The sequence below is a fragment of the Chaetodon auriga genome, chromosome 5 (assembly GCF_051107435.1).
Source record: "Chaetodon auriga isolate fChaAug3 chromosome 5, fChaAug3.hap1, whole genome shotgun sequence".
Classification (NCBI taxonomy): domain Eukaryota; kingdom Metazoa; phylum Chordata; class Actinopteri; order Chaetodontiformes; family Chaetodontidae; genus Chaetodon; species Chaetodon auriga.
This window is the reverse complement of record NC_135078.1, coordinates 16,117,252-16,139,601: the sequence shown is the minus strand read 5'-3', so window position 1 is coordinate 16,139,601 and position 22,350 is coordinate 16,117,252. Positions and strand designations below refer to the sequence as shown.

General features: G+C 41.0%; 2 protein-coding genes across 2 annotated transcripts; both read left to right on the top strand.

Moving 5' to 3' along the window:
• The first annotated feature begins 70 nt into the window (after positions 1-70).
• spef2 (sperm flagellar 2) lies at positions 71-15,507 on the top strand. The gene is made up of 39 exons (XM_076731101.1): positions 71-164; positions 754-856; positions 1,013-1,265; positions 1,528-1,698; positions 2,005-2,151; positions 2,607-2,683; positions 2,845-3,058; positions 3,346-3,534; positions 4,394-4,581; positions 5,595-5,766; positions 6,004-6,226; positions 6,385-6,458; positions 6,650-6,716; positions 6,868-6,908; positions 7,130-7,233; positions 7,435-7,682; positions 7,833-7,899; positions 8,001-8,155; positions 8,411-8,617; positions 8,994-9,127; positions 9,290-9,417; positions 9,716-9,854; positions 9,976-10,113; positions 10,325-10,470; positions 10,596-10,652; positions 10,817-10,880; positions 11,182-11,241; positions 11,337-11,466; positions 11,582-11,698; positions 11,975-12,113; positions 12,505-12,577; positions 12,793-12,949; positions 13,051-13,157; positions 13,413-13,595; positions 13,681-13,773; positions 13,894-14,064; positions 14,344-14,535; positions 14,824-14,946; positions 15,105-15,507. Exons 1-39 carry the CDS (start codon positions 107-109, stop codon positions 15,168-15,170), a joined length of 5,175 nt encoding a protein of 1,724 aa, XP_076587216.1. The 5' UTR covers positions 71-106; the 3' UTR covers positions 15,171-15,507.
• Positions 15,508-16,616: 1,109 nt separating this feature from the next.
• LOC143320893 (UDP-glucuronosyltransferase 3A1-like) lies at positions 16,617-20,879 on the top strand. The gene is given in 11 exon segments (XM_076730924.1): positions 16,617-17,029; positions 17,300-17,401; positions 17,488-17,608; positions 18,041-18,204; positions 18,432-18,596; positions 18,898-19,048; positions 19,050-19,101; positions 19,303-19,448; positions 19,675-19,760; positions 20,266-20,485; positions 20,586-20,879. Coding segments are annotated over 11 exon segments (1,557 nt in total). The 5' UTR covers positions 16,617-16,947; the 3' UTR covers positions 20,854-20,879.
• The last annotated feature ends 1,471 nt before the right edge of the window (positions 20,880-22,350 follow it).

Genomic DNA, 22,350 nt, shown 5'->3' with positions numbered 1-22,350 from the left:
CACTTGGATTTCTGCCGTTATTGGCGAGCGAAGGAGTCATACTTTATCTAGTAACGTCGACATTATTAGTTCGTCTGTTGTCAGAGTTGAACTTCAAAGAAAGAAGATGTCGGATATATTATGCAGGTGGCTGAACGAAGAGCTCCGGCTGTCACAAGCTGTTGGTAAGTGTATCTAAAGTTACAGCCTATCAAGCTGCCTGCTAGCTTAATTATGCTAATGCTAAGTCACTGGTTCAGTTAGTTATGTCTGTGACTACTGTGAAGTCAAGTCAATTTTTGTTTACTTTGCCCATTATCAAATCCCGATTTGCTTCAAGGACCTTCAGAATCTCTGCATATGGCGCCCTGTGTCCCTAGACCTTCCATTCGGATAAGGAATAATGTTAACCTGCCTTGGCACAATAAAAGGCAAAAGGCGTGTGAATTTACAAAGTTAATAATGTAAGCTATCTTAGAAGGTAACGTAACATATTAAATTGCGAAACAATTATTAACCTATTAGAGGCAAGAGGTATTGATTGGTATTGTAGTCGATATTATGAGCAACGTTGTTATAAACTTAAAAAAAAAACGGGGAAAAAAAGAAAAACTGAAAAGTCTGCATAGCTAGGTTAGCATAACCTACTTGCTTACTTACTTACAATCGACTTTAATGGATAAACAAACATTTTTAAATTTGCAATCAACATCACAAAATGGTCATATGTTGAAAATGTCATCTGCGTAAATGGTTGCATGTTCGTCTTCACAGAGCCAAAGACCTTGGCCAAGAATTTCTCCAGTGGTTACCTAATTGGGGAAGTTCTCCATAAATATCAGTTGCAGAACGATTTCAGTATGTTTATGAAAAAAGAGTAAGTTGGCCACTCTCTCTCTCTCTCTTTTTCTCTAGCCACACTATTTATACAAGCTCCTTTGCTTTTTCTTCCTGTAAAAATAGCTGACTGTTAATTCTCCTGCTCATTGAAGTTGTTCATAATCATTAAAGTTAATTGCACTTTTTCTCATAGCACCTCCATCTCCAAATTGAATAATTTTACCCGCCTTGAGCCTACTCTCCAGTTACTGGGGATCTCCTTCGACATAAACACGGCCCAGGAACTTATGCAGGAGAAGCAGGGTGTTGCCACACGCCTCCTTTACCAACTCTACGTCTCGCTTGAAAAGAAGAAGAACGCACAAATCAGTGGGACAGTGATGGAAATCATGCAGCCTGCAGCCGTCTCTGGCCTGCACAAAAAAGAGCTTGAGATCTACTCTGATGTAAGGGGGCTGCATAGATGTATGTGTTGTGTATGATTGTGGTTAGGGGCCAATTTCTTTGAGCAACAGCATGTTTTGTTCTGTAGAAACATATTGAGATAAGTTGTTTTGCTCTGTACCAATGCGGAAAAACTGTAAGGTGAAATGTGACTCTTTTAGTCTTTTAATATTGTTGATGTTTGAAGTTCACATTATTAGTCTGACGTAACATCAGTATCTACAAAAACTGACATTTTCAAGCAGCTTACTCTTTTTTATATAGCGACTGCATCAGGTGGTGAAACGCGATGTGGATCTGAAGCTGCAGAAAATTTCTCAGCACTATGAGGAGAAATGCCATCAATTGGATGATAGGTCTGTGATGATCCATCCCATCCAGCAAAAGAGACAACTCAAAGTCCAGAATGTCCAGAGAATGAAGAATATTGAGAAGGTACTGGAGACCAGGAAAGTAAAATATACTATTGTAATTCTTGTTCCCTGCATTTACTTAACATAAGATCAAAGTTATGACCAGACTTTAAGACAGTCTACAGTTTACATCTTCATCAACTTGACTTTTTGCATATTTTTTTCCTCAGTCTCACGTGTCACACAGTCACCACTCTCTGCAGTACTTTAACATTGGGCATTACTGTAATACTATACCAATACTGAGTGATAAACCTACACTTGAACCCCAGCTGCTTGACGAAGGAAAGCTCATGCTCCTAACAGCTGGGAAATCTGTATGTTGCAGCTTCAGGTGTGTGACTGGAAGCACAATGACATCATGACTTGTAACCAGGCCACTATTGTCCAGGTTCCCAGGCCACCTCCCTACACTTCACAGCTCAGCCTAAAGAGGAGACAACGTCAGCAACAACGCAGAGCACAGCAATCACAGGTGTGATTCAGATTAAATCATGATGCGATAATTTCCTGATTGTCTACTAATAATATTTTTGGCTTGTTGACACAGGGTAGGCTGTAGAGTGGTGTCCATGGAGTTTGTAGAGGCTGATTCTTGCTGACAATAGGCTGTAAATCTCAGTAGAAGTCCCTTCAAAAGCTCACATCAGGTTAACAGTATCTGTTGAATAAGCAATAAAAAAATCCTTTCCAGAATTTTTGAAATCCGGTCCAAAAACTTTGTGTTTACTCAGATGTTTCCAGGTATTCTCAAAACCAATAGCTTGTTATTGCTAACACCTGTCATTGTTAACAGGGGGGGATATTCATTTTCTTCCCTGGGATTTTCCAGATTTACTCTGAATTTCAACCGATGATTCTCTGTATACAATACTACCTCTGAGGCAACTGTCACGCTCGACAACAATTTCTCCCATTTTGTCCACGCAGATGGTCCGGACTGAAATAGCCCAGTTTGAGACAAACAGGAAGAAACTGGTTACTTATGATTTTTCTTCATCTTCAAGGTAAGAGAAAAGGAAACATTCGCTAACTGAATATTATATTTATTTAGTATAATGTTTTTTAGATGTTTGTATTAATGGAGTTTTATAGTATCCTGAGACATTCACCATCATGCATTAGAGCAATGACTTAACACATGTAAATTTAATCATTTCAATTCTAGTGGTCAGCCCTTCCCTGGAGATTTTCCCCTTGGTGGCAGCAGCCAGGGCTGTGATATGCATGGAAGTGGAACTAAGCTGATTTTACAATCCAATAGCAAATATATACAGGATATCCGACAGAGACTGGCAGAGAATGCTGTAGCTCGTGAGCAGAGAGAAAAAAGACGAGACAGATTCCTGGTGGAGCAGCTCAAGGCCCATGAAGCTCAAGAGGTGAAACTTCTGTTCTCACTGAGAAATGATGATGTATCTCATGTTGATAAAGATAAATATGCACTTAGATTCATTCAGTACAGTCTGTTTCTCTACCTGAATGATATTTCTCGCATCATTCATATCTACTCATCTATTCATTTGTTTGTGTAGACCATATGGAAAATATGTTACAAGTAAATCTCACATGTCCTGTTCTCTTTGACTTCACACTGTTTGTTATTTGACATTCATCATTTTAACCCAAAATAAATTGAGTGAGCAGCCACCTCTGTCTCACCCTGCAGGAGGCAAGGCGAGACGAGCAGCTTGTGAAGCGTCTGACACGTCAGACTCAGCAGGAGCAGCGTTTGGCAGCTCAGCTCCTTCAGATACGTATTCAGAAGGAGGTGATCCGGGAGAACCGCCTGTTCAGAGAGCAGCAGTACCAGCAGCGGAGAGAGAGGGACTTCCAGGAAGCTCTGGAGAGGGAGGCGGTGAGATAGGATGACTAAAGAAGAAGAAAAATCCTGTCCGTAGTTACTTTGCATTAGGTTGCATCAGTGATAGCATGAGTATTGTCATGGGAAGAGAGGAAAGGGTTGATTCGAGTAGTTTGAATACTATCAACAAGGTATTAGATATTCTGAAGAGAAAGAAAGGGACTTCTGGGAGACGTCCCTTTCTGTATGAATCATGTATGAACCATGACATGAACAACTATATGTTTAACTGTTATATCCTTCCGGTGACCACACTTATACTGTAGATGACTAGTTGAAAAGAAGGCACAGATACTTGAATTAATGCCTCGCAAAGGCTGAAGGCCATGATCCAGCATGGTTTCAGTGTTAAATATACAGTATGCTGTTGTTTGCCGTGGTTGTAGTGCTGTGGCGTTGTTATTAATCTGATTTTTCAGGTAATCCCAGAGCAGGTTGTCATGTGATTAACTGTTTATTTGCCATTTGCCCTAAAAAGTGAAATAATCGTTCCTGGTTGATGATTTAGTGAGGAAAATCACACTCTTATATGTATGTACGTATGAAGGCTTTAATGGGTTATTATTGAGGTTCTGTCTAATGGCAAACTAGGAAGCTGATTCAAATCTTCCTTTCGTTTTTCTGCAACTTTCAATATCAGTAATCTACTGAATACAAAAATCTGATGTCTGTTTCTTTATGCCTCTTTAAGGCTATTTCCCACAAAAACACCTACAGTAGTTATGTGTTTGCACAATAAATGACCTATGTGACATCTTTCATCTTCATCAGTTACTTAACATTGGTGATTAGCAGGAACATTCATGTCATTTCCTCTGCACTCATCCCATCTTTTGACCGGGGCCTGGTACAGGCTTTGGCTCAGCAGGCTAAGTTGGAACATGCCGAAGAGATCAGAAAGGAGCTTGGATTCTGTAACAGGATTGCCGCTGAGCGAGCTCAGACCAGATACAAGAAGCACTTTGCGAGCTGCAAGGACATTTTGGAGCAGATAGTGGACTTGGCCACCAAGGTTGGAGAATATCGACTGCTCACTGGGAAGTACGTAACACAGTTGCTTTTAATGATGCAGTAGAAATATGCATACAGTATTTGAGCTTTAAACTTCTTGGTCAGTCAATTAATGAGTATGTGAAAATGTCAGAATTTTGAATTGTGTCTCTCAGTAGTTACCAAGTATTATCAGAAATGATTGTAAAAAAAAAAAAATATAAATAAAAATAGTTAAGCAATCTAATTTTAAGCGTTGAATGTGCTGTAAAGACATTTCGACTTTGGCCACTTCATGATCTGAGGGATGGCACTGAGAGATGGATGATTACAAGTCCTCTGCTATGTCTCCAAATTGTATCTATTTATTCTTAATTCACATTTATTCATTCAACCACAAAACATAATATCAAAGTTTTTTTCTTTTAAAAGAAATACACTCAGACAGTGGGTAAAATGAAGTTCATAACAACAGGAGCAACAGAAGAAAATATATGGGCAAAAATGCAGTTAAAGCATTGGTTTGTGTCTGTCTGTAATCATTGTTTCATTGTTTTCTTTCTACTCTAAAAAAAGGTATTTTAGGAAAGTATTGACAATCTGACATCTGACTGTGAAAAAATTACCAATATTGGAATCAATTTTGTACAACTGACCAGTGGTCTAATAAAATCAGGAGATGTCATCATCCTGTCTGCTTCTTCTCATGACCAAATACATCATTTCCACAGATATGCACTGCTCAATATTCACTTTTTATATGTATATATACTGTATTTGTCCTACATATCAGCTCTTCTGCTCATGGTTAGGTAAACCATTTCTTGAAATACGGTTAAGTTAAAGAATTTTCAGGCTCAAACAAAAAACAGTTTTCTTTTGAATACATTTGGAGGACATTAGAAAGTGCTGTGCAGTCACTTAGATACCTGGCATGCAGCAAATGAAGTAGTTCAAACAAGTCAAACCATTTTCAAATGTGTGGTCCAGATTTCTTTTTAAGCATAATTCCACTTATTAAGTCTAGCTTTGCCTCCTGTCATTTTTTCTGCTCTCATGTCCAGTCTGATTCCAGAGAAGCTGATGAGAGAGTGGAAGGAATTGCTGTTCAGTGGTCTGCCTCTCTATGAGCCGATAAAGGGCCAGCAGCCAGGGTTTGAGTTCTGTACCCCACTAGACCCTGTAGAACTTAAGAAGCAGGAGATACTCAAAAACCAGGACTATGATGAATACACTGTGAGTTTGAAACATGACTGCAATGTTTTTAAATCATGTTTTGAATTGATTGCTTGCCCACACACTTGCATGTAGTTTGTCCGTGTGCACTGAATAACTTGTTGGTTGAACCCACACTTCCAAACGAATGCTGTTTTCACTAGCATTATCAAGCATTACTAGACTGACACAGTATGTCGCTGAACTGTCTGAATGCTGAACATCCTCCTTGTCTTAGCTATGTGTTATGTTTGTCAGAATATGATAGGTGAGTGGGCATGGCCAGAGGAAGCAGGGGAGGCCGAATTACCCCCGAATAACAACAACATTCTTGGACATGTTGTCGTGCGACTGCGGAACATTGTCCATCAACCCATCATGGAACCCTCTTCACCTTCATTTCCTCAATTTACCCTCAAGGCCTGTGTCCTTGGCAAGTTTTGCTCTGGCAAGACCACCTGCCTGTCCAAGATTGCTGAAGGTACACGGCTTGTTGTCCGAACACATTTGCAAGCATGCACACAAGCAAGCAATGTCCCGTCACTTAATTATGTCTGTACTGAAATTATACTTTAAAAATGGATGTGGAATAAGAAAGCATGGCTTATCTGTTGGTGAGGATGTTGTCTTCTGCTTTAGCCCACGGCATCTATGTCTTGTCAGCTGACAGGCTGATTGAGGAGGCTCTGAGTGCTCACCAGAGTGGAGAGGAGGTTAGTCAGATACAGTATGACAGGATTGTAACTTCACCAGTATCATTTTGCCTTAAAAGGATTATTCGTGACTATAAAATCTCAGTAGTCTCACCTCACACTTATGGCCCTAAAATGTCCTCAATGATCTTAGACATCTCATCTTTTAAAACAATCCTATCCTTTTTTTTTTTTTTTTACAAAATCTACAGGCCACAGAGCAGCAGGAAGAGAAAGACAATGAGCAACTGATCACATCCTCCACATCACTGGAACCCGGTCTGTTACTGAACCCAGCATGATTCCCTTCTATGCTATTTTGTACATCACAGTGTGTTTTCTTGGTTGTAATAAAAATGCACTGCATATTAAGTATTTCACACAGCTGCTTCTCTGATTTGATGTCACTTGTATTGCCACTGTTTCTCAGATGTCGACGCTAAAGAGCAAAGTAGAGACAGTAACTTAAGAGTAAGTGTCGCCTGACTGTGTTTTGCATTTACTCAGACACAATGTAACCTGTATTCAATATATATCACTAACCAGATTAAGATTTGCTTTCCTCGCAGACAGAATAATGACTTTTGGGGAGATTGAATAATTAGAAATACAGAGTAATAAACATGATTTTGTGTACCTTTGTGGAATTAACTTCTTGATTCTTTTCTTGCTTGAATGTGTCTCTTACCCAGCTGTCTACAAGGGCTATGCAGGGAACAGCTGCAGAAAAAGAGCTGCAAAAAGGCAACGCCATCCCCAGTGAGCTGTTAGTGGACATTATAGTAGCGGCTATCAGGTAAACACATAACTGGTACTGCTATAAGACACTGTATGTAAGATTGAGTCAATTGTAGTGTCTCATTTTTATCATCACATCAGTATTTCAGAGAAATCTCAATGATACAATCTTAATTTTATATACAGTGTGAACAAAATGAACAAGCAACAACTCCACAGGTGCTCTCTAGACAGTGAAATATTCGCTGTGCCTTACTAGGCAGGTCCCAGCGCAGTCAGGCTGGATCTTGGATGGCTTTCCGTTGGACATCACCCAGGCCTACCTGCTAGAGGAAGCCCTGGGGGGGTCTGTGGACACAGGGAATGTTACTGCAAGCAGCAGGGTGGACCTTGCTGCTGATCCAAGTCCACCCAAACCTCCACCATCCCCAGCTCCTGTACTGGACCTGGCTCTGCTGCTGGATATCCCGGACGAATGCGTGGTCAAGCGTGGATTCAGTAAGACGGGTACGTTACACTGCTGGGAGTTTAATATGTATCTGCATGCACCTAAGCATGATCTGTTAGATGGTGTGTGCGTGTATACATACACAAGTAATCAGTTAAATTGTACGCTTGTGTGTTGATGTGATTCTCTTGCTCCCAAACCTGGTGCAGATACAGATACTGCTACAGCCTCCCATCCCACAGACAAGAACTTGTATGTGGCACAGATTCCACACAGGTGAAAAACAAGAATCAAATGGGAAACTACACTGACATGAATTCATTACTACCACTGCATGACTGAGTGTCTAATATCTAACATCCCATTTCCCTCTCAAGGATCGCAGCTTTTCATGACACTTGGCCAAAACTAGAGAAATGGTTTGGTGGAAAGCAGAACATTTTGGTCCGTGTTGATGCAGATGTAGATGAGGAGGAGCTTTACAAGAGGGTGGAGTCCATCCTGCAGCAAGTTATGATGCAAACACAGGAGTGTAAGTGGTTGTCGTTACAGTTTTAGCAGAATGTTTGTAGACTTAAATTCTTGGTCTTTTCCCCATCCCACTCAGAATCTGTTTCTTTATTGTTCTGTAAGACTGGGAAATAAATGTTACAATAAGGTTTTAATTTTTTTTCAGACAGATTATGATAGTCTTTGTGTTTCTAGAATAAAGAACGTTTTGAAGATGATTCCCTCAAAGAAACATAATATTTTACTCACAATATTCCGATATATATTCCTTTATCAGCTCTTGCCACTCCTCCTGTTGAAGATGTAGTGCTGGACAGTGGGAAAGCTCCAGATTCCTCCTCCTCAGCCACACCTCCACCTGTTGAGCAACCTACGGTTTACACAGACAAAGCTCCTGACCCCACAGAGTCCCATTCCAGCCTCAATGAGGAAAAAGCCCAAAGTGCAAAGTCACTTTCCAAATCCAGCACACACTCCCCCAGAGGTGATTTAACCAGTAGTCTGTGGAGTACGCATTTTAAAGTGAATCCTAATCACAAAAGAAACCCTGCTTCAAAGAGAGGATTTATAAATGAAATCTTCTGACCAGGAACGTGATGTGTTTTGTAAATCTTTTCTACTGACACATGTTGACTGACTTGTTGGTGATAATTTAAGTATGATCACCAATGTCTATTTTAGGATGGTTTGCCACTAAATTACTTTCCCCCTGCTGTAATCAATAATAAAACACAGCCATTGTGAGTTTCTTATTGATTCAGTCACTTAATATCAAACTATGATTCTTTAGCATTCAATGAATATGATTCATTATAGTTTGTTATAGTGATTTATGCACTGTTCTTCTGGCTTATCAATAGGGCACTCTAGGAAGGCGTCAACTTCCTCAGTGACCAATGAGGACTCTCAGGAGGTCCCCAAGAACCCACCTAAGTCTGCCTCTCCCTGCCCAGGTTCATCCAACTGGGTCTATGTGGATGAACCCCTTCCCCCAGTAGGATACAACTTCTATTTATGTTTAGATTTGGAAATGCACTCCTAATCTCTTTCTCCCTGATTTTTATTTTTTTTTCAATGACATTCAACATGATATTCAGATACACCCACTGGGGGTTACCATCTGTTCATCTCTTCCCCTCCCCGTCTCTATTTTTAGGAGATCCCAGAGTACCTGTGCTCCCACTGGGACACACTGTGTGACTCTTATGTGAACAACATAAAGACAGTGATGCAGCAGCTGCGCTCACAACGCACTGTTATTATCCGTCGCCTATACAACATCAGGTATTGTGCCAGGCCTTGGATGTTGTGTGAACATGGCTTATTTCATGTAGGACACTAAGTACAGATAAGGACATAACGAAACATTTGCATAATGAACACCTTTCAGTGTCCGTCTTTTCTCCAATATAGTACAGTTAGAATTGAGTTACAGTTGACTGTGACCCTAATCTCAGTACCATTAGATTAGGTTATTTGTCAGAAATATTCTACAAGTTAATTCATGTTAATAGCAAAGTATTTAAAAAAATCTCTCTGATAAATACACACCTAACTATTACCTGGTTCCCTATATCTGTAGAGAGGAGTACAAGCTTCACCTGGGGCGTCCAGACTTGAAGCAGGAGTTAGTGTCTCAGTGGCAGAAGGACTTTAACAGCATACCTGATGATATGAGAGAGGATGAAGAAACCAAAGCAGAGCTACATTTGAGACTGGATGTAAGAAGGATTTATAATATAATACAGTGCAGATACTGTTAAACTGCTCCTGAAAATAGTGTAAAAATGTGCTGAAAATTGAAGATCTAGAATATATGAAGATTTACTGATATGTGTACAGGAACTGTGTGAACGTTTGTGGGACATTAGTGACAAGCGTAAGGAAAAGGACGAGGAAGAGAGAGCTGCTCTCATGGGTGAAGGCTGGGTGGAGGACCACACTGCCGTCATCATTAACCACCACTCTATACTCATGCAGGTACATTTTTTGTTTCTGTGTAACTCCAACAAAAAAGCTAAATTCTGGATCATTTAAATTCTGTACTTTATAAGTTCATGTTATGGACTATTTTCCTTTATTCTGTGTTTTTTTTTGTGATCTCTTTGTTTTTATGGTATATAGGAACGTATGTCTAATATGTATCTTGTCCCTGTGATCTACCATAATCTTAGATTGTTGTGTTTCATAGGTGGAGGTGGACCGTTTCCAGGCCACACTCTGTCTTCTGAGGGTCTACTATTTGAGCATGTACAGCAAGGTGCTGCCTGAGCTACCCTCCAATACTATTTGTATCCCTCTACTGGGCACACCAGATACTAAAGACCAGGACGAGAGGCAAGAAACACACTATCAAAAGCAACCTAACCATTTTAATATAAATGATAAAATGAAATGACAAAATTGTGAATAGTTTATAGATGGTGAGTGCAGAAAGTAACATTTTTATTTTGGTCCACCAGTACTGAACCAACGAAGACAAGTGTGGATGATGGAGAGGACAAGAAGACACCTAAATTGTACGGTAGAAGCAACTATTGCATGCAGTGTTTCCATTAAGTTCACTGCAGTCAGTTTTAAAGATGGATGCTGTCATTTACTCACAGGCCAAATACTTGCCAGCATAATCACATGCACACATAAACAAATTTCTCCTCTTCTCTGGTATTCTCCTCGTCCCCAGGCGTCCTGACTCCTCACAAGGGGTCTCCAAGACAAAAGACCAGTGTCAGACTGAACCAGTCAAGGTCACATTAAATCACATTTCCTGCCTCTCTTTATGTAGCCTTCATTCACTTTGACTCTTTAGTCTTTCTCAAGGTCTGTAGCTGATTTTGTTATTTTAGAATGAACTCATTTGTACTCATAAAGGATTGCCATAGATATTATATTCCCTGCTATCCTTGTTTATTTTAGTTGATTCCAGTTGTGCTACCTTATAAGATGTTTTTGATTCTCAGTGATTTTAAATATTGTTTAGTGAAAGGTGATATGTGGATTTATAGTCTTACAGTATGAGATACTGACCCTTGTCATTGTTAACTCTAGCCACCACATGAGAAACTGATCTCTGACTATGAGGAGGCGCTCACAGCCATTAACAAACTGGTAATGCTCTGTGTGTGAGTTCACATCAACATATTATGAAGGTGTATATAGTTTTTTCCCCACTCCTGATGTGTATGGGTGGTATGTATGTGTAGGTGTCAGCTGAAGCCCACCAGGGGGAGACAAAAGAGGAGAAGGAGAGACTGCAAGAGAAGGAGAGGGTGAGGGCTTCTGCAAGTGCAAAGAAAAAGGAAAAAAGGAAGCCGTCATCAAAAAAACCAAAAGGCATGTCTTATGTCTTAAGTTTTAAGAAAACAATAGAAGGTGCCCTCTCAGAATGAGTCGTATGCTTCAGTAAGTCTTCTACATCATTATCCTTCTCCTCATCCTCTTCCCCCAGGTCCACCATCCCCACCTCCGGCACCCAGCCCTGATAATGAAATCTCAGAAAACAGTCATAATCAAGAAGTCAAAAACAAAATACATAAAGAATATGCTGCTGCACTGGATCATGAGGGTATGCACACATACACACACATTAAGAGATTCATCAGTTTCTTTATACCACAATTTATTCAATCATCATAGGAACATGTGGTCAATTTTCTAAGTAGCTCTGTTTTCTAAGAACTCTAAAATGAAGGATAATTACATGCAGCTAAGTCTGTTTGTGTATTCATATGTATATGAGCACATATAGTACATGCATGCATGTGTGTGTATACATGGTCAATATACTTATATAGTTTTGTTCCTCTGTATGTCTTCCTGCATGCACGTGTGTGTTTTCCAGAGAATGCAGCGAAGGTCCGCCTTGCACTGGTGAAAGGTCATGGTCTGGTGATGGTGCACTCCTTGCAAAGCAGAGCTGAAGAGATCTTACGCAGCATGGAGAAGTGGTTAGAAGTACACTATCTCGCAGAAATGAAGAGGTATGGTACAGTATGAGTGTGGGTTGATGTGTGATATGGTATGGTGTCCATATAGACGGACATCAGTATGAAGGTTGCATTTTATTGCATTTTAATTTTATTTTATTACTGATTTTATTTTATTTTTTTATTACTGTATTTATTTGGTCAAAAAAAAATCACAAAACATGAAAGATATTCAAATCAATTAAATGCATTTAGTGCTTAGGAAGTTATTCTGAAACTACAGTATTAATTGAGAAACTAAAAATACATAGCATTTGTTAAAAAATGTAGATTTTGGCCTCCACTGAGACTGAATTCCATTAAGCCTGGTCAGAGTGTTTTTGTCAGTAATGATACATTGAAGACATGGCTGATGTTTTATCTGTGTCTGTCTCCTTTTCTCTAGTATTGATCAACTGTCAAAAGTGGCTCGCCATCACATAGAGACTGGTGCTAAATTGCAGAATGAGCTCGTGTTGGTACGTAATGACTTTCTAATTGTATTAATGTATTGATATTGACTATCAACCCCAGGTCGGCATAGAGTGGTGCTCACTAGTTAAAGGGTATCTCTCCCATCCTTTCTTTAGCTACAGGGTAAGTGTAGGATAAAATTTGAATTGTTCTTCCAGAGTGTAACATAGGACAACGGCTGCAGACTCTATTACCTTCTTCTCCATATTCTTTTCTCCAGGTCGGTACTGATTTCTACCTGAATGGAGACTGCAACATGGTGGCCAGCCCGCCTCCCCCTCCCCGTCCACCTACTCTGGAGAAACCCACACAGTCTACTCTGACCATCACTCAGTTAGAGTCACTCCATAAACAGTTCTGCACTGTTGCTCCGTCAGGTACATGTAGGGGAGACAAGTTGTGATGTGATTCAGTATTTATCCTGCTGTTAAACTATCTATCGTCCACTTATCCTTTTCCTTCCTTTTGTGACTTTCAGGCCTTATTTCCAGTTCTGAGTTCTTCAGTTTACTCAGGGATATCAACTCTGTTATCATGGGCAGAGACACCGTGCCTGATCACTGGATCGACATGAATGAAAGACAGGTATTCCTCAAAGAAGTCCAAACAAAAATTTGGGTAATAATTTCTTTTCTTTTTGCTTCATAGCACCATATACAAGGTCACAAGGTAGACAGTTCTGAACAGTTTCAGTCAACGACAAAAAATTTTGAAACCAAAATAACTATATGATCAAATAGCACTCTGCTAACTACCTCAGTGCAGTGAAAGCAAAGCAAGACACAAAACATTCCTGCCCCACACTATGCAGTTACTTGTCCATTTCTCTCCTGCTTTCAGATGACAGAGATTGTATCTTTGCTAACGGACGATGATGAACTGATAGACTGGCGTCGGTTTCTGCTTAGTGCTGCCCTCCCTTGGCCATTTCCCTCCTTAACACAGCTGCTGGTCGTGTTGCAACATTTCAAGGCAGCAGATACTGGCAACACAGGCTACATAAACGAGGAACAGTACCTACAGGTTAGTGTCTTCACACACACAACCTCAGCTCCCTGAATGTAAAAGGAAATGCTTTAATTGCTTCTCTTGCCTCCTTTCTCATCAGACAGAGTGGTGGTTTTCCAATGACAGCATCCAGCCCGTCTCTGAGGACCCCTCTGAACCTCTACCTTATGACCATCTGGCTAACCTACGCAAGGCAAACTACCCAAAATGCCTGGAAACTTAATTCCAAAAAGTCTTACGTATACTGTACGTCCAAATGAACTGCACTGCAAATAAGAAATAAGATACATATCCCTCTGCTCTTCCTTCGTAGTTCTTTTTCCAGCTGTTTGGGGACCACTCATTCTCTCCACCTCGACTGTTCTATGTGTCCATGCTGCAGTACTTTGCAGTTGACCCCAACCCCAGACAGGGCTTCATCAGAGCTCTTAGTGTAGTGCTGGGACAACATCTCAAGTACTCCTCACCAAGCCATCTTGTCAAGGTGAGTGAATTAATTCACACAATGAATGAAATTTCTGAAAAGCACTTGATCTTCTTCATCTTCCACTGTCAAAAACATCATTATTTTCTGTCGCCAATATCTTCAGATGGTCCAAAATTCTAATAGAAATATTATTTTCAATAATGCCAACAATAACGTATCAGCATGTGTGAAGTTTTTCTAGTTACTCATCTGTTTTGGAATGAAACTTGAGTGTTAATGTTTCTCTTCGGTACCAACTATTGCACATCAACAGGACTCTATGTCTTCTGTATATAGTCTATGCCCAGTATAGAAGAGACCACAGAGCTCAGCTCCACAGAAGAGTCTCCGTGTGTATCAAGCAGTTTGCTGGGGGAGCAGGAAGTGTCCATCCATGCTCTCCTTGCTGTCATCTGCCACAAAGTCACCAAGATCAAGGATGTCAACCTCCTTCCTTCTAACTGCCTAAGTCAGGAGGAGCACACTGAGGTATCGTCCTATGAAAGTCAAAACTGGGCTTTTATGTAAATACATAAATAAATGGTTAATTTGATGAAAGAAAGAAAGGGTTGACTAAATATATCAAAGATGTAAGGCCAAGCCCTTGACAAAAAATCCCCACTATACTAAAGTTGTGTAAAGCTTCTATATGACTCATTCTCTCGTGTTTGCAGGATACCTGATTGCATTTTAAAGGCTGGTTCTGTACCAAATTATCCATTTTCTAACATGAAACTCGTCCCTCATGTAATACTGTTCATCTCTGCTGGCCTCTAGCACCTGGCGCATATATTCAGAGATCTGGGCTACAAGCCAGAGGACTGTGTCCCCTTCTCTGTTCTCTCTCAGCATCCTGTCACCCAGAGCCTGATGGACACCTCAACACACTACCGGCTCGTAGTAAGTCTCTATGAAAACTCATCACTTCCCTGCTCCAGTAAGAGAATGAGAATGTAAAGTAGTACAGCACTTCTCCTCCGCTGTCCACCATCATGCGCACTAATATTCTCATGGTTTATTTTTCTCTTAAAATTCTCTCCCCCTCTCTCACCTCTCAGAACATTCATAAACTGCTCCTGGACCATCAGGATGAAGGAGAGGCTAGCAGCCTGACAGTTTCATAAAGGATAAGACACATACAGTACATGTGTACTCTTGGGTGCACCACAAGTACCTCTTTCACTGAGGAAATACAAAAGATGTTGCTTTGGCATTTTTGAAGTATTCTCATAACCTTTGCTTTTGAAATGTTTGCTGCGATGTTTTGTATACTTCACTATTGAATAAATAGATTTGCTACCTTAACTAGTTTCAGTACGTAGATAACTGTCGAACGTTGGAATGATAATCTAACTGAAATGGCGATGATGGCAGGCTTGACCCTTCGCATATGCTTTTTTTCCTGATACACTCCAGCAGTTTTTCTAACTGGCTTGTTTTTCTAATGACCTCCCTGACACAGAAAAGCATTGGTCGTGGCTACAAAGAGTGCATTGTCCAGGATAACCTACATGTCAAGCCTGACTTGCCAGCAACTGCCCACCAGGGCAGCCACAACCCTATCACAGTCCATTCAGCAGTTATTGTAGCTACTCTATTTAGCAGTCACTGCTGCTCAACCAGTGAAAAAAATGAAGACAAAAAAAGAATGGAGACCTATATAAATAAAGTTATTGGTGTTGTTATCCATATTTCCTGGTTATCAAAGACAAAGCAACTTATTAATGCATTGCTAATCAAAATTAGGCAGGGGGCTCACAGTAAATCTAATCATTATCATTGATAAGGGCTTTCCTGGTGGAGGGTTTTACATTCAGCAGCCTGGAGAGGATGTAACTCATGTTAACGTTTCCATTCGTCTGATTTAATATGAGGGCTTGGAGAGCCCCCCACCTTCCTGACCCACCGCCCACTCTCCTTCCCCCCTTTCATTATCACTGCAGGTCCGGGGCTCTTGGACCTCTCAGTGTCTGACTTTCAGAGGAGACAGAGCCACTCACACGAGTCATATAGACAGTCAGACTCGCAGGCTTTCGCCTTGAATACATTTTTTCTTGGACTCAAAAATGCAGACCAGAGACAAGATAAAGAACTTTTTTTTTTTTTTACAATAATTGTGAACAAAAGGCGCACTCCTAACGAGTGGGGAAAACTAACAGGAAAACCACTGGACGGGTTGAAGCAGAACAAACGCCGGGCGCGTGGCTGGTAGGCACTGAAACAGAAAAAAAAGCACACGTGAGTGGCAAAAAGAATCTAACATAAGGTTTACAAAAGCACACGAGGAAGATACCGGCACATGACTGGGAGATACTGACGAAGGACATTAATTCGAAACTCGTCGAAGAACTCAGGATAATTCGGCAACAGGTAGAGTCGAGAGCCCGAATCAGACTGATGCGCCCCAGGTGCGCTGATGGTCAGGTGGAACCGGCTTAAACAGACCGACAGACAGACAACTAACAGGGGAAGAAGTTAGCGGATCCTAACACGTAGGACCTTTTTCCACTTGTTGCAAGACAAAACACAGTGGATACATTCAGGGTCCACTAGAAAAGGATTTGGGATTTCCCTGCTATCAACTGGACACTGCAGACTGTATAAAAGGATGTTGTTTCCTGGTTCACTCGGATACACTGAAAGGATGATTTCCCCATTATTTTTCTCAGCTTTATGTTGGTGACCCTGCGTTTTGTCCTGCTGATTTTTTTTGTAGAAAATTCTCCAATGATGTGGATCACAGCTCTGTTTTAGGACCTGTCTGCCCCATTCGCTCACTGGATCTAACTTTGCTGCTATATTACAGAGTTAAAAAAGGGCAAACCTTCACACAAGGTTTTCATTACAGTCTGTTTTAGAAGGACTTTTGCTGCAGGTCAGCTGTTGTACTATAATAACAACATGGGGATTGTATTTTGGATTTTTTGTCTTCTGGCTCTTCCAGTAATTCAGTCTGCCAAGATCCTGACTGTCTGTCTAATTGGTGAGTAGTGGGAGTGTCTTTTCCCACTTGCAACAGAGATGTTCATTTCAATATTATATATTCAATATTTGTTCAGAAATACGAGAGGAGTAAACACTTCCTTGCCAGACTGGCGAGTCAATAAAATATAGTAATAGGAACAGTCTGTTAGAAGATGTTGTAAAAGAAAGTATGTGTATGATCTGAACAAATTCAAATATTATGTTGCAACAGTGAGCCATATATTCAGAGCGCATAGTGAAATCACAGTTATTTTTTCCTCTCCTCCAGGAGGAAGCCACTACTTGTTATTAGATGAAATTTCTCATAACTTACACCAGCATGGCCATGAGGTCCGCATGCTCTTGCAACTTGGCAACCCTGTTATTACAGGTAAACTGCAGATTCAGTACACACACAAACATACATACAGAGAAAGTTCTTGTTCAAGTGTTCATGTAAATGACTGCACTTTTCAGGTTTTTCCTATGCAGGCCGTGCAGACAGTTATCAGATGAGCACCTGGTCCTTAGGAGAGGAATACATCAAAGAATACAATGGCTGGTTCCTGGAGCGACAGACACAGTTTCTACAGGGAAGGTATCACATTTTAGACTTAGTTGTAGAAGAAAATGTATGCATAGAAAAGTGTTTATGTATAAAATGTTTTATTTGATCCTAATATTGTCTTTTCTGTTGGTGGACTGAGTTCCTGCTACTCTGAATCACACTTAACTCTGGGGTGAGACAATTTATTTTCCATGGATTAACAGATCCCAGTGTGTAAATTCTATAAGCTTCAACAATTTCTTCCACACATGGTTACAGTGGAGAAACAGATAAGCAACTACCACTTGTTTTGATCCTACGTCAGCATTTTAAGGCTCTTGAAATTATGTTATACTGACAGTCATTTTGGATTCATGTGACTGATTGAGAATATTGGTCTCTGACAGTATTATACTATGTCAGATGTAAATTGGTTCTTTCTCACTCCCCTTGCCTCTGCATATCTTTTTCTCTCTCTCTCAGGGATAACTTAAGTAACTTTCTAAAATTCATGGGGCACCTGTCCTACCAGTGTGACCAGCTGTTAGGGGACAAAGAGATGATCACTTTCCTCCAGAAGGAGCACTATGACATCATCATCCTTGATGCTTTTAACCCCTGTTCCTTCATCCTGGCACGCAAACTTGGTACATCTGCTGTTCATATCACTTTGATTTATTTCAGAATCACTATCATCCGATGCATCTGAACATACTATAGTAATATATAATTTACCTTGCCTCTTACATTTTTTTGCAGATTGCACATGTATGTGTACAAATTCAAATCCTTTTTTATTGTAAATCTATCAAAAGCTCTGAATAAATCAACAGCAGCTCAAAAGTTCCATTCACTTTTTCCTGATGTACTCCAGGTGTCGGCTATATAGCTTTCTATCCAGGCACTCTGAACGGCCCGCTGTCCGTCGCTCTCCCCAGCCCCGTCTCCTACGTCCCAGTCTTCCTCTCCCAGCTGTCCGACTGCATGAACCTCTGGGATCGTGCCAAGAACCTCTTTTATTCTTTCCTGGCTCCTGTAGGTAAGAATGGTGTCACACATATGGAGCTCACATGTTGTCTTTTTATCAGCTTAATAACACACATCTCCATTGTACCCTGTACTCGCCAGTAGCCCTCTAGACATTTTAATATTCTAAATGAGGGCATTTTTGGATGTTTTTAAATTTTATATCTTCTCAAATCTCATTCTCCTCTCATTTGTAATATATTGACTCTACATTCTGACTCTGAAATGACTAATTATCTCACATTCACACATGCTTTTTTATTGGGCATACAATGTTGGTGATTTTTGATCGTGTTTTGTGTCTCACATCAAAGGCCTGGAACTTGTATGGTCAACATTTAGGGAAGTAGCTGAGCGCCACCTTGACTCAGGCTCACCCCCTGGTGGTCTGGAACAGTTACATCAAGGAGCTGAACTCTGGGCATTCAACACTGACTTTTCACTGGAGTTCGCCCAGCCTCTAATGCACTGTGCTGGTGGGAGGTCTGCTGAATAAACCTGCAAAGCCTCTAGAGCAGGTCTCTTCTCTTGATTCACATCTTATGCAAATACATAAGTGAGACTCAGGTTTTCAAATTAACTTCTTTCCCTCTCTTCATTGTTCTCACTCCCACTTCCCTCTGGATTTTTACTCCTCCCTATGCACAACCATCTCTCTCTCTCTCAACATTCTGCATATTTCCTCTGTTGCCCATACCCCAACCCTTTTGATCCCTCAGGATCTTGAGACGTGGATTTCCAGTTTTGGAGATAAGGGTTTCATTGTCGTGACTCTGGGATCAATGGTCTCTTCTGTCTCTGTGGACCTTCTGCTAGTGGAGCTGGTGACTGGCTTCTCCAGGATCCCTCAGGGTGTGCTCTGGAGGTAAAAGGATGACACAATTCATTTGGGCATAACAATATGTAATTTTTTACATTCTGTGTCACAGATGTATTTTTTTTTTCAAGAGAAAATAGGAGCAAAACACAGAGTATGTTTTGTGTCAAACATTCATGAAAAGATTAAATCAACCCCAAAAACAAACTCTGTATTTTCAATTCATGTCAGGATGCTATGAGAAGCTCCTCAACCTGCTGTGTTTTGCTGGCAGGTATGACCCCAAGCGATGGCCATCCCAACTGGACAGGCCTCCCAATGTCAGGCTAATGGACTGGCTGCCCGTAAATGACCTGCTGGGTAGGAACAGTGTGCCTCTCGTACCAAAACCTTTTGTTACAAACAGAAAGGGGGGGTTACAGTATATTAGACTTCAGACTTAAAACTTTAGACTGCTTCTCTATTGATCCCAGTTTGGGAAATTATTTTGTTGCAGTAGCAAACATACAGACAAACACAAAATGTATACAAGAATTGTTTAAAACACACTAAAATGAACAAAAACGAACAAACGGAGCTACTGCAACAGACAGTCACCTAACACAGGGCCATCTTTCTAAGACTGCCAAAAGTCTTGTTCATTGCAGGCATTGTGAACTATCTGAAAAATCTTGCTGTAAATTTCCTGCTGTGCTTTGTTTCATGTAGACTGCATATAAACCCGCCCATTGTTTAAACCCTTAGGTGTAGGACAGACTGCTCACATCTCTATGTTTTATCAGTCTGTACTACACTGAAACACTCCTACTCCCTTTATTCAGGAATGAAGTCTTTTCTTTTTTTCTTTTTTTTTTGGATTCACCAGGTCACAAAAAAGCGTGTCTCTTCATCACCCACGGCGGACAGAACAGCCTGCTGCAGGCAGTGTACCATGCTGTTCCTGTGCTGGCAATCCCTCTGTTTGGAGACCAGTTTGATAATGTGGTGAGGGCTGAAACAAAAGGACTTGGCCTCACCATCAAACCCACAGACATCACGAGGGAACTGCTCAGCTCCACTATTCAAACACTCATACAGGACATCAGGTATGTGGACGATGAGGCTGGATACATTTGTGATGCTAGTAGAGTACAGAGATGTCTGTAACTATTCCCTCTTTCTCCTTCCCTACTTCTCTTTTTCCAGGTTCAAGTCTTCAGCTTTGTCCCTTAGCAGGATCCACAAATCCCATCCTGTGCCTCCAGCCCGACGACTCATCCAGTGGGTGGAGCACGTCCTGCACAGTGGAGGCGGAGCTCATTTAAGGCCGGCCTCACTGATGCAACCATGGTACCAGAGATACCTGTTGGACCTGGTGCTTCTTCTCTCTATGGGGCTTCTTGGACCTCTAGTTCTCTGCTGGACTTTCTGTAGAAACAAGAATAGCAGGGAGAAACACAAAAAAATACAATAGCAGCAGTAAGCGTTTCCTCAGGGACACTTCAGATTTATATCTCAGTTCTGTGCTGTTTATCTTAGACTTATTGTCTACTTTTAAAAACTGAATTAGATACTTTAAAATACTGCAGATGTTCAGTGAATATACTATGCTTGTTGAAACTGATTCACGCAAAGAGGTTTTTTTTTTTATCAGAGTTCCTCTTAATTATCAAAAGGAAAGCTACACAGTTCTTAGTTTAAAACTGTTTTTGATGCCATTAATACTGTTGCTCAACTTCTTGGTAGTTGCAGTTTCACTTCAGAGGAATAGCTTTAATGCCAAATGTCCTGCCCTCTGCCCTCCCAGCGCCTTCGTGCTCCATTTGTCCCGCAGCGCCACAATGTCCAACACCTCTGTGCTGCTTTGACCCGGCCGCGCTGCAAACATGCGTGGTTGACAGTATGCAAGCGGAGCATGCACACACACCCTGACTAAGCAATGCTTTGTGCTTTTGTGTTGTTGCGTGTTTCCAAATGGCAGTAAGCCAAATCAAGGTGGATGAATTCATGCCGAGGATGTTTTTGTGTGAAACTTTGAGTCACAACACGCCTGAATTCTCAAAAATCTGCTCCTCCTGCAAAGTGTGTGTATGCATGTGTGTGGGGAAGCATTATGGTCTGGTCTGCTGGCTCCTCAGTTATTAACCACCAGCACCACCTGCAAGTCTCAACTCTGACCCCCACACCCTCCTCTGCTGCTTTCCACTGAGTCTCCTTCCTTTTTCTAAACAAGACACAAAAGCACACAGCAATATTCACGGTCAGCGCTCAAGCCACTGTTGAGAGCAGACCAGGCCTTGAAGGAGCCCCCCACCCTCCACCCTCGGGCCTGTCCTCTCTCCCACTCCTCACATCTGTGTTGGGGGTTAGCAGGGAGGAAAACATAGATTAGCAAGGAAATAATGACCAATTAGGGCAGCGTGTTCTCTGTCTATTCAGCTGTGCACTCTTTCCCTTCTTTTCATTTGTCTGTTTGTCTGGCAGTTGCAGGTGCCAGTGAGTCTTCCTCTGTCTCGCACGCAATCCAAAAGAGGCAGGGCAAAGGAGCCGAAGCATGACAGGTCAGAACCACTAAAAAAAAAAAAGACAGAGAAAAAGGCAAAAACTTTAATGAAGCAGAAGAAGAATACACCAATGCAAAATAGAACACAGGAAGATCATAGAGCAGGGAAGAAACAGAAAAACAAAGCAGAGAGACACTGAAGAAAGAAGAAATAGTGATCAGAATATCACTGAAAAAGATAAATAAACAAATGTCCAACAATAATCGATTGTGTCGATTGTGATTGATTTCACTTCAAAAATGATGTAAAGGTCGTAGAAGATTTGTCCTTGAAACTTTTGAATTCAGAGAGAGGTGTCGTGGCTCTTGTGTGAATTTTGTATAAGTGTGGGTAAAAAGGATGTTTGAGCATACTTAGCTTCATGACAGCAGCTGGCATTAGAAGTGGGGTATTGGTTGCATGCTTGT

Excerpts from the sequence above, each read along its gene's own strand:
- spef2 (XM_076731101.1), top strand. The coding sequence starts at position 107 with ATGTCGGATATATTATGCAGGTGGCTGAACGAAGAGCTCCGGCTGTCA. Across the intron at positions 3,535-4,393 it reads AAGCTCTGGAGAGGGAGGCG|GCTTTGGCTCAGCAGGCTAA; the intron begins GTGAGATAGGAT and ends GGCCTGGTACAG. Across the intron at positions 13,158-13,412 it reads TCGACATGAATGAAAGACAG|ATGACAGAGATTGTATCTTT; the intron begins GTATTCCTCAAA and ends TCCTGCTTTCAG.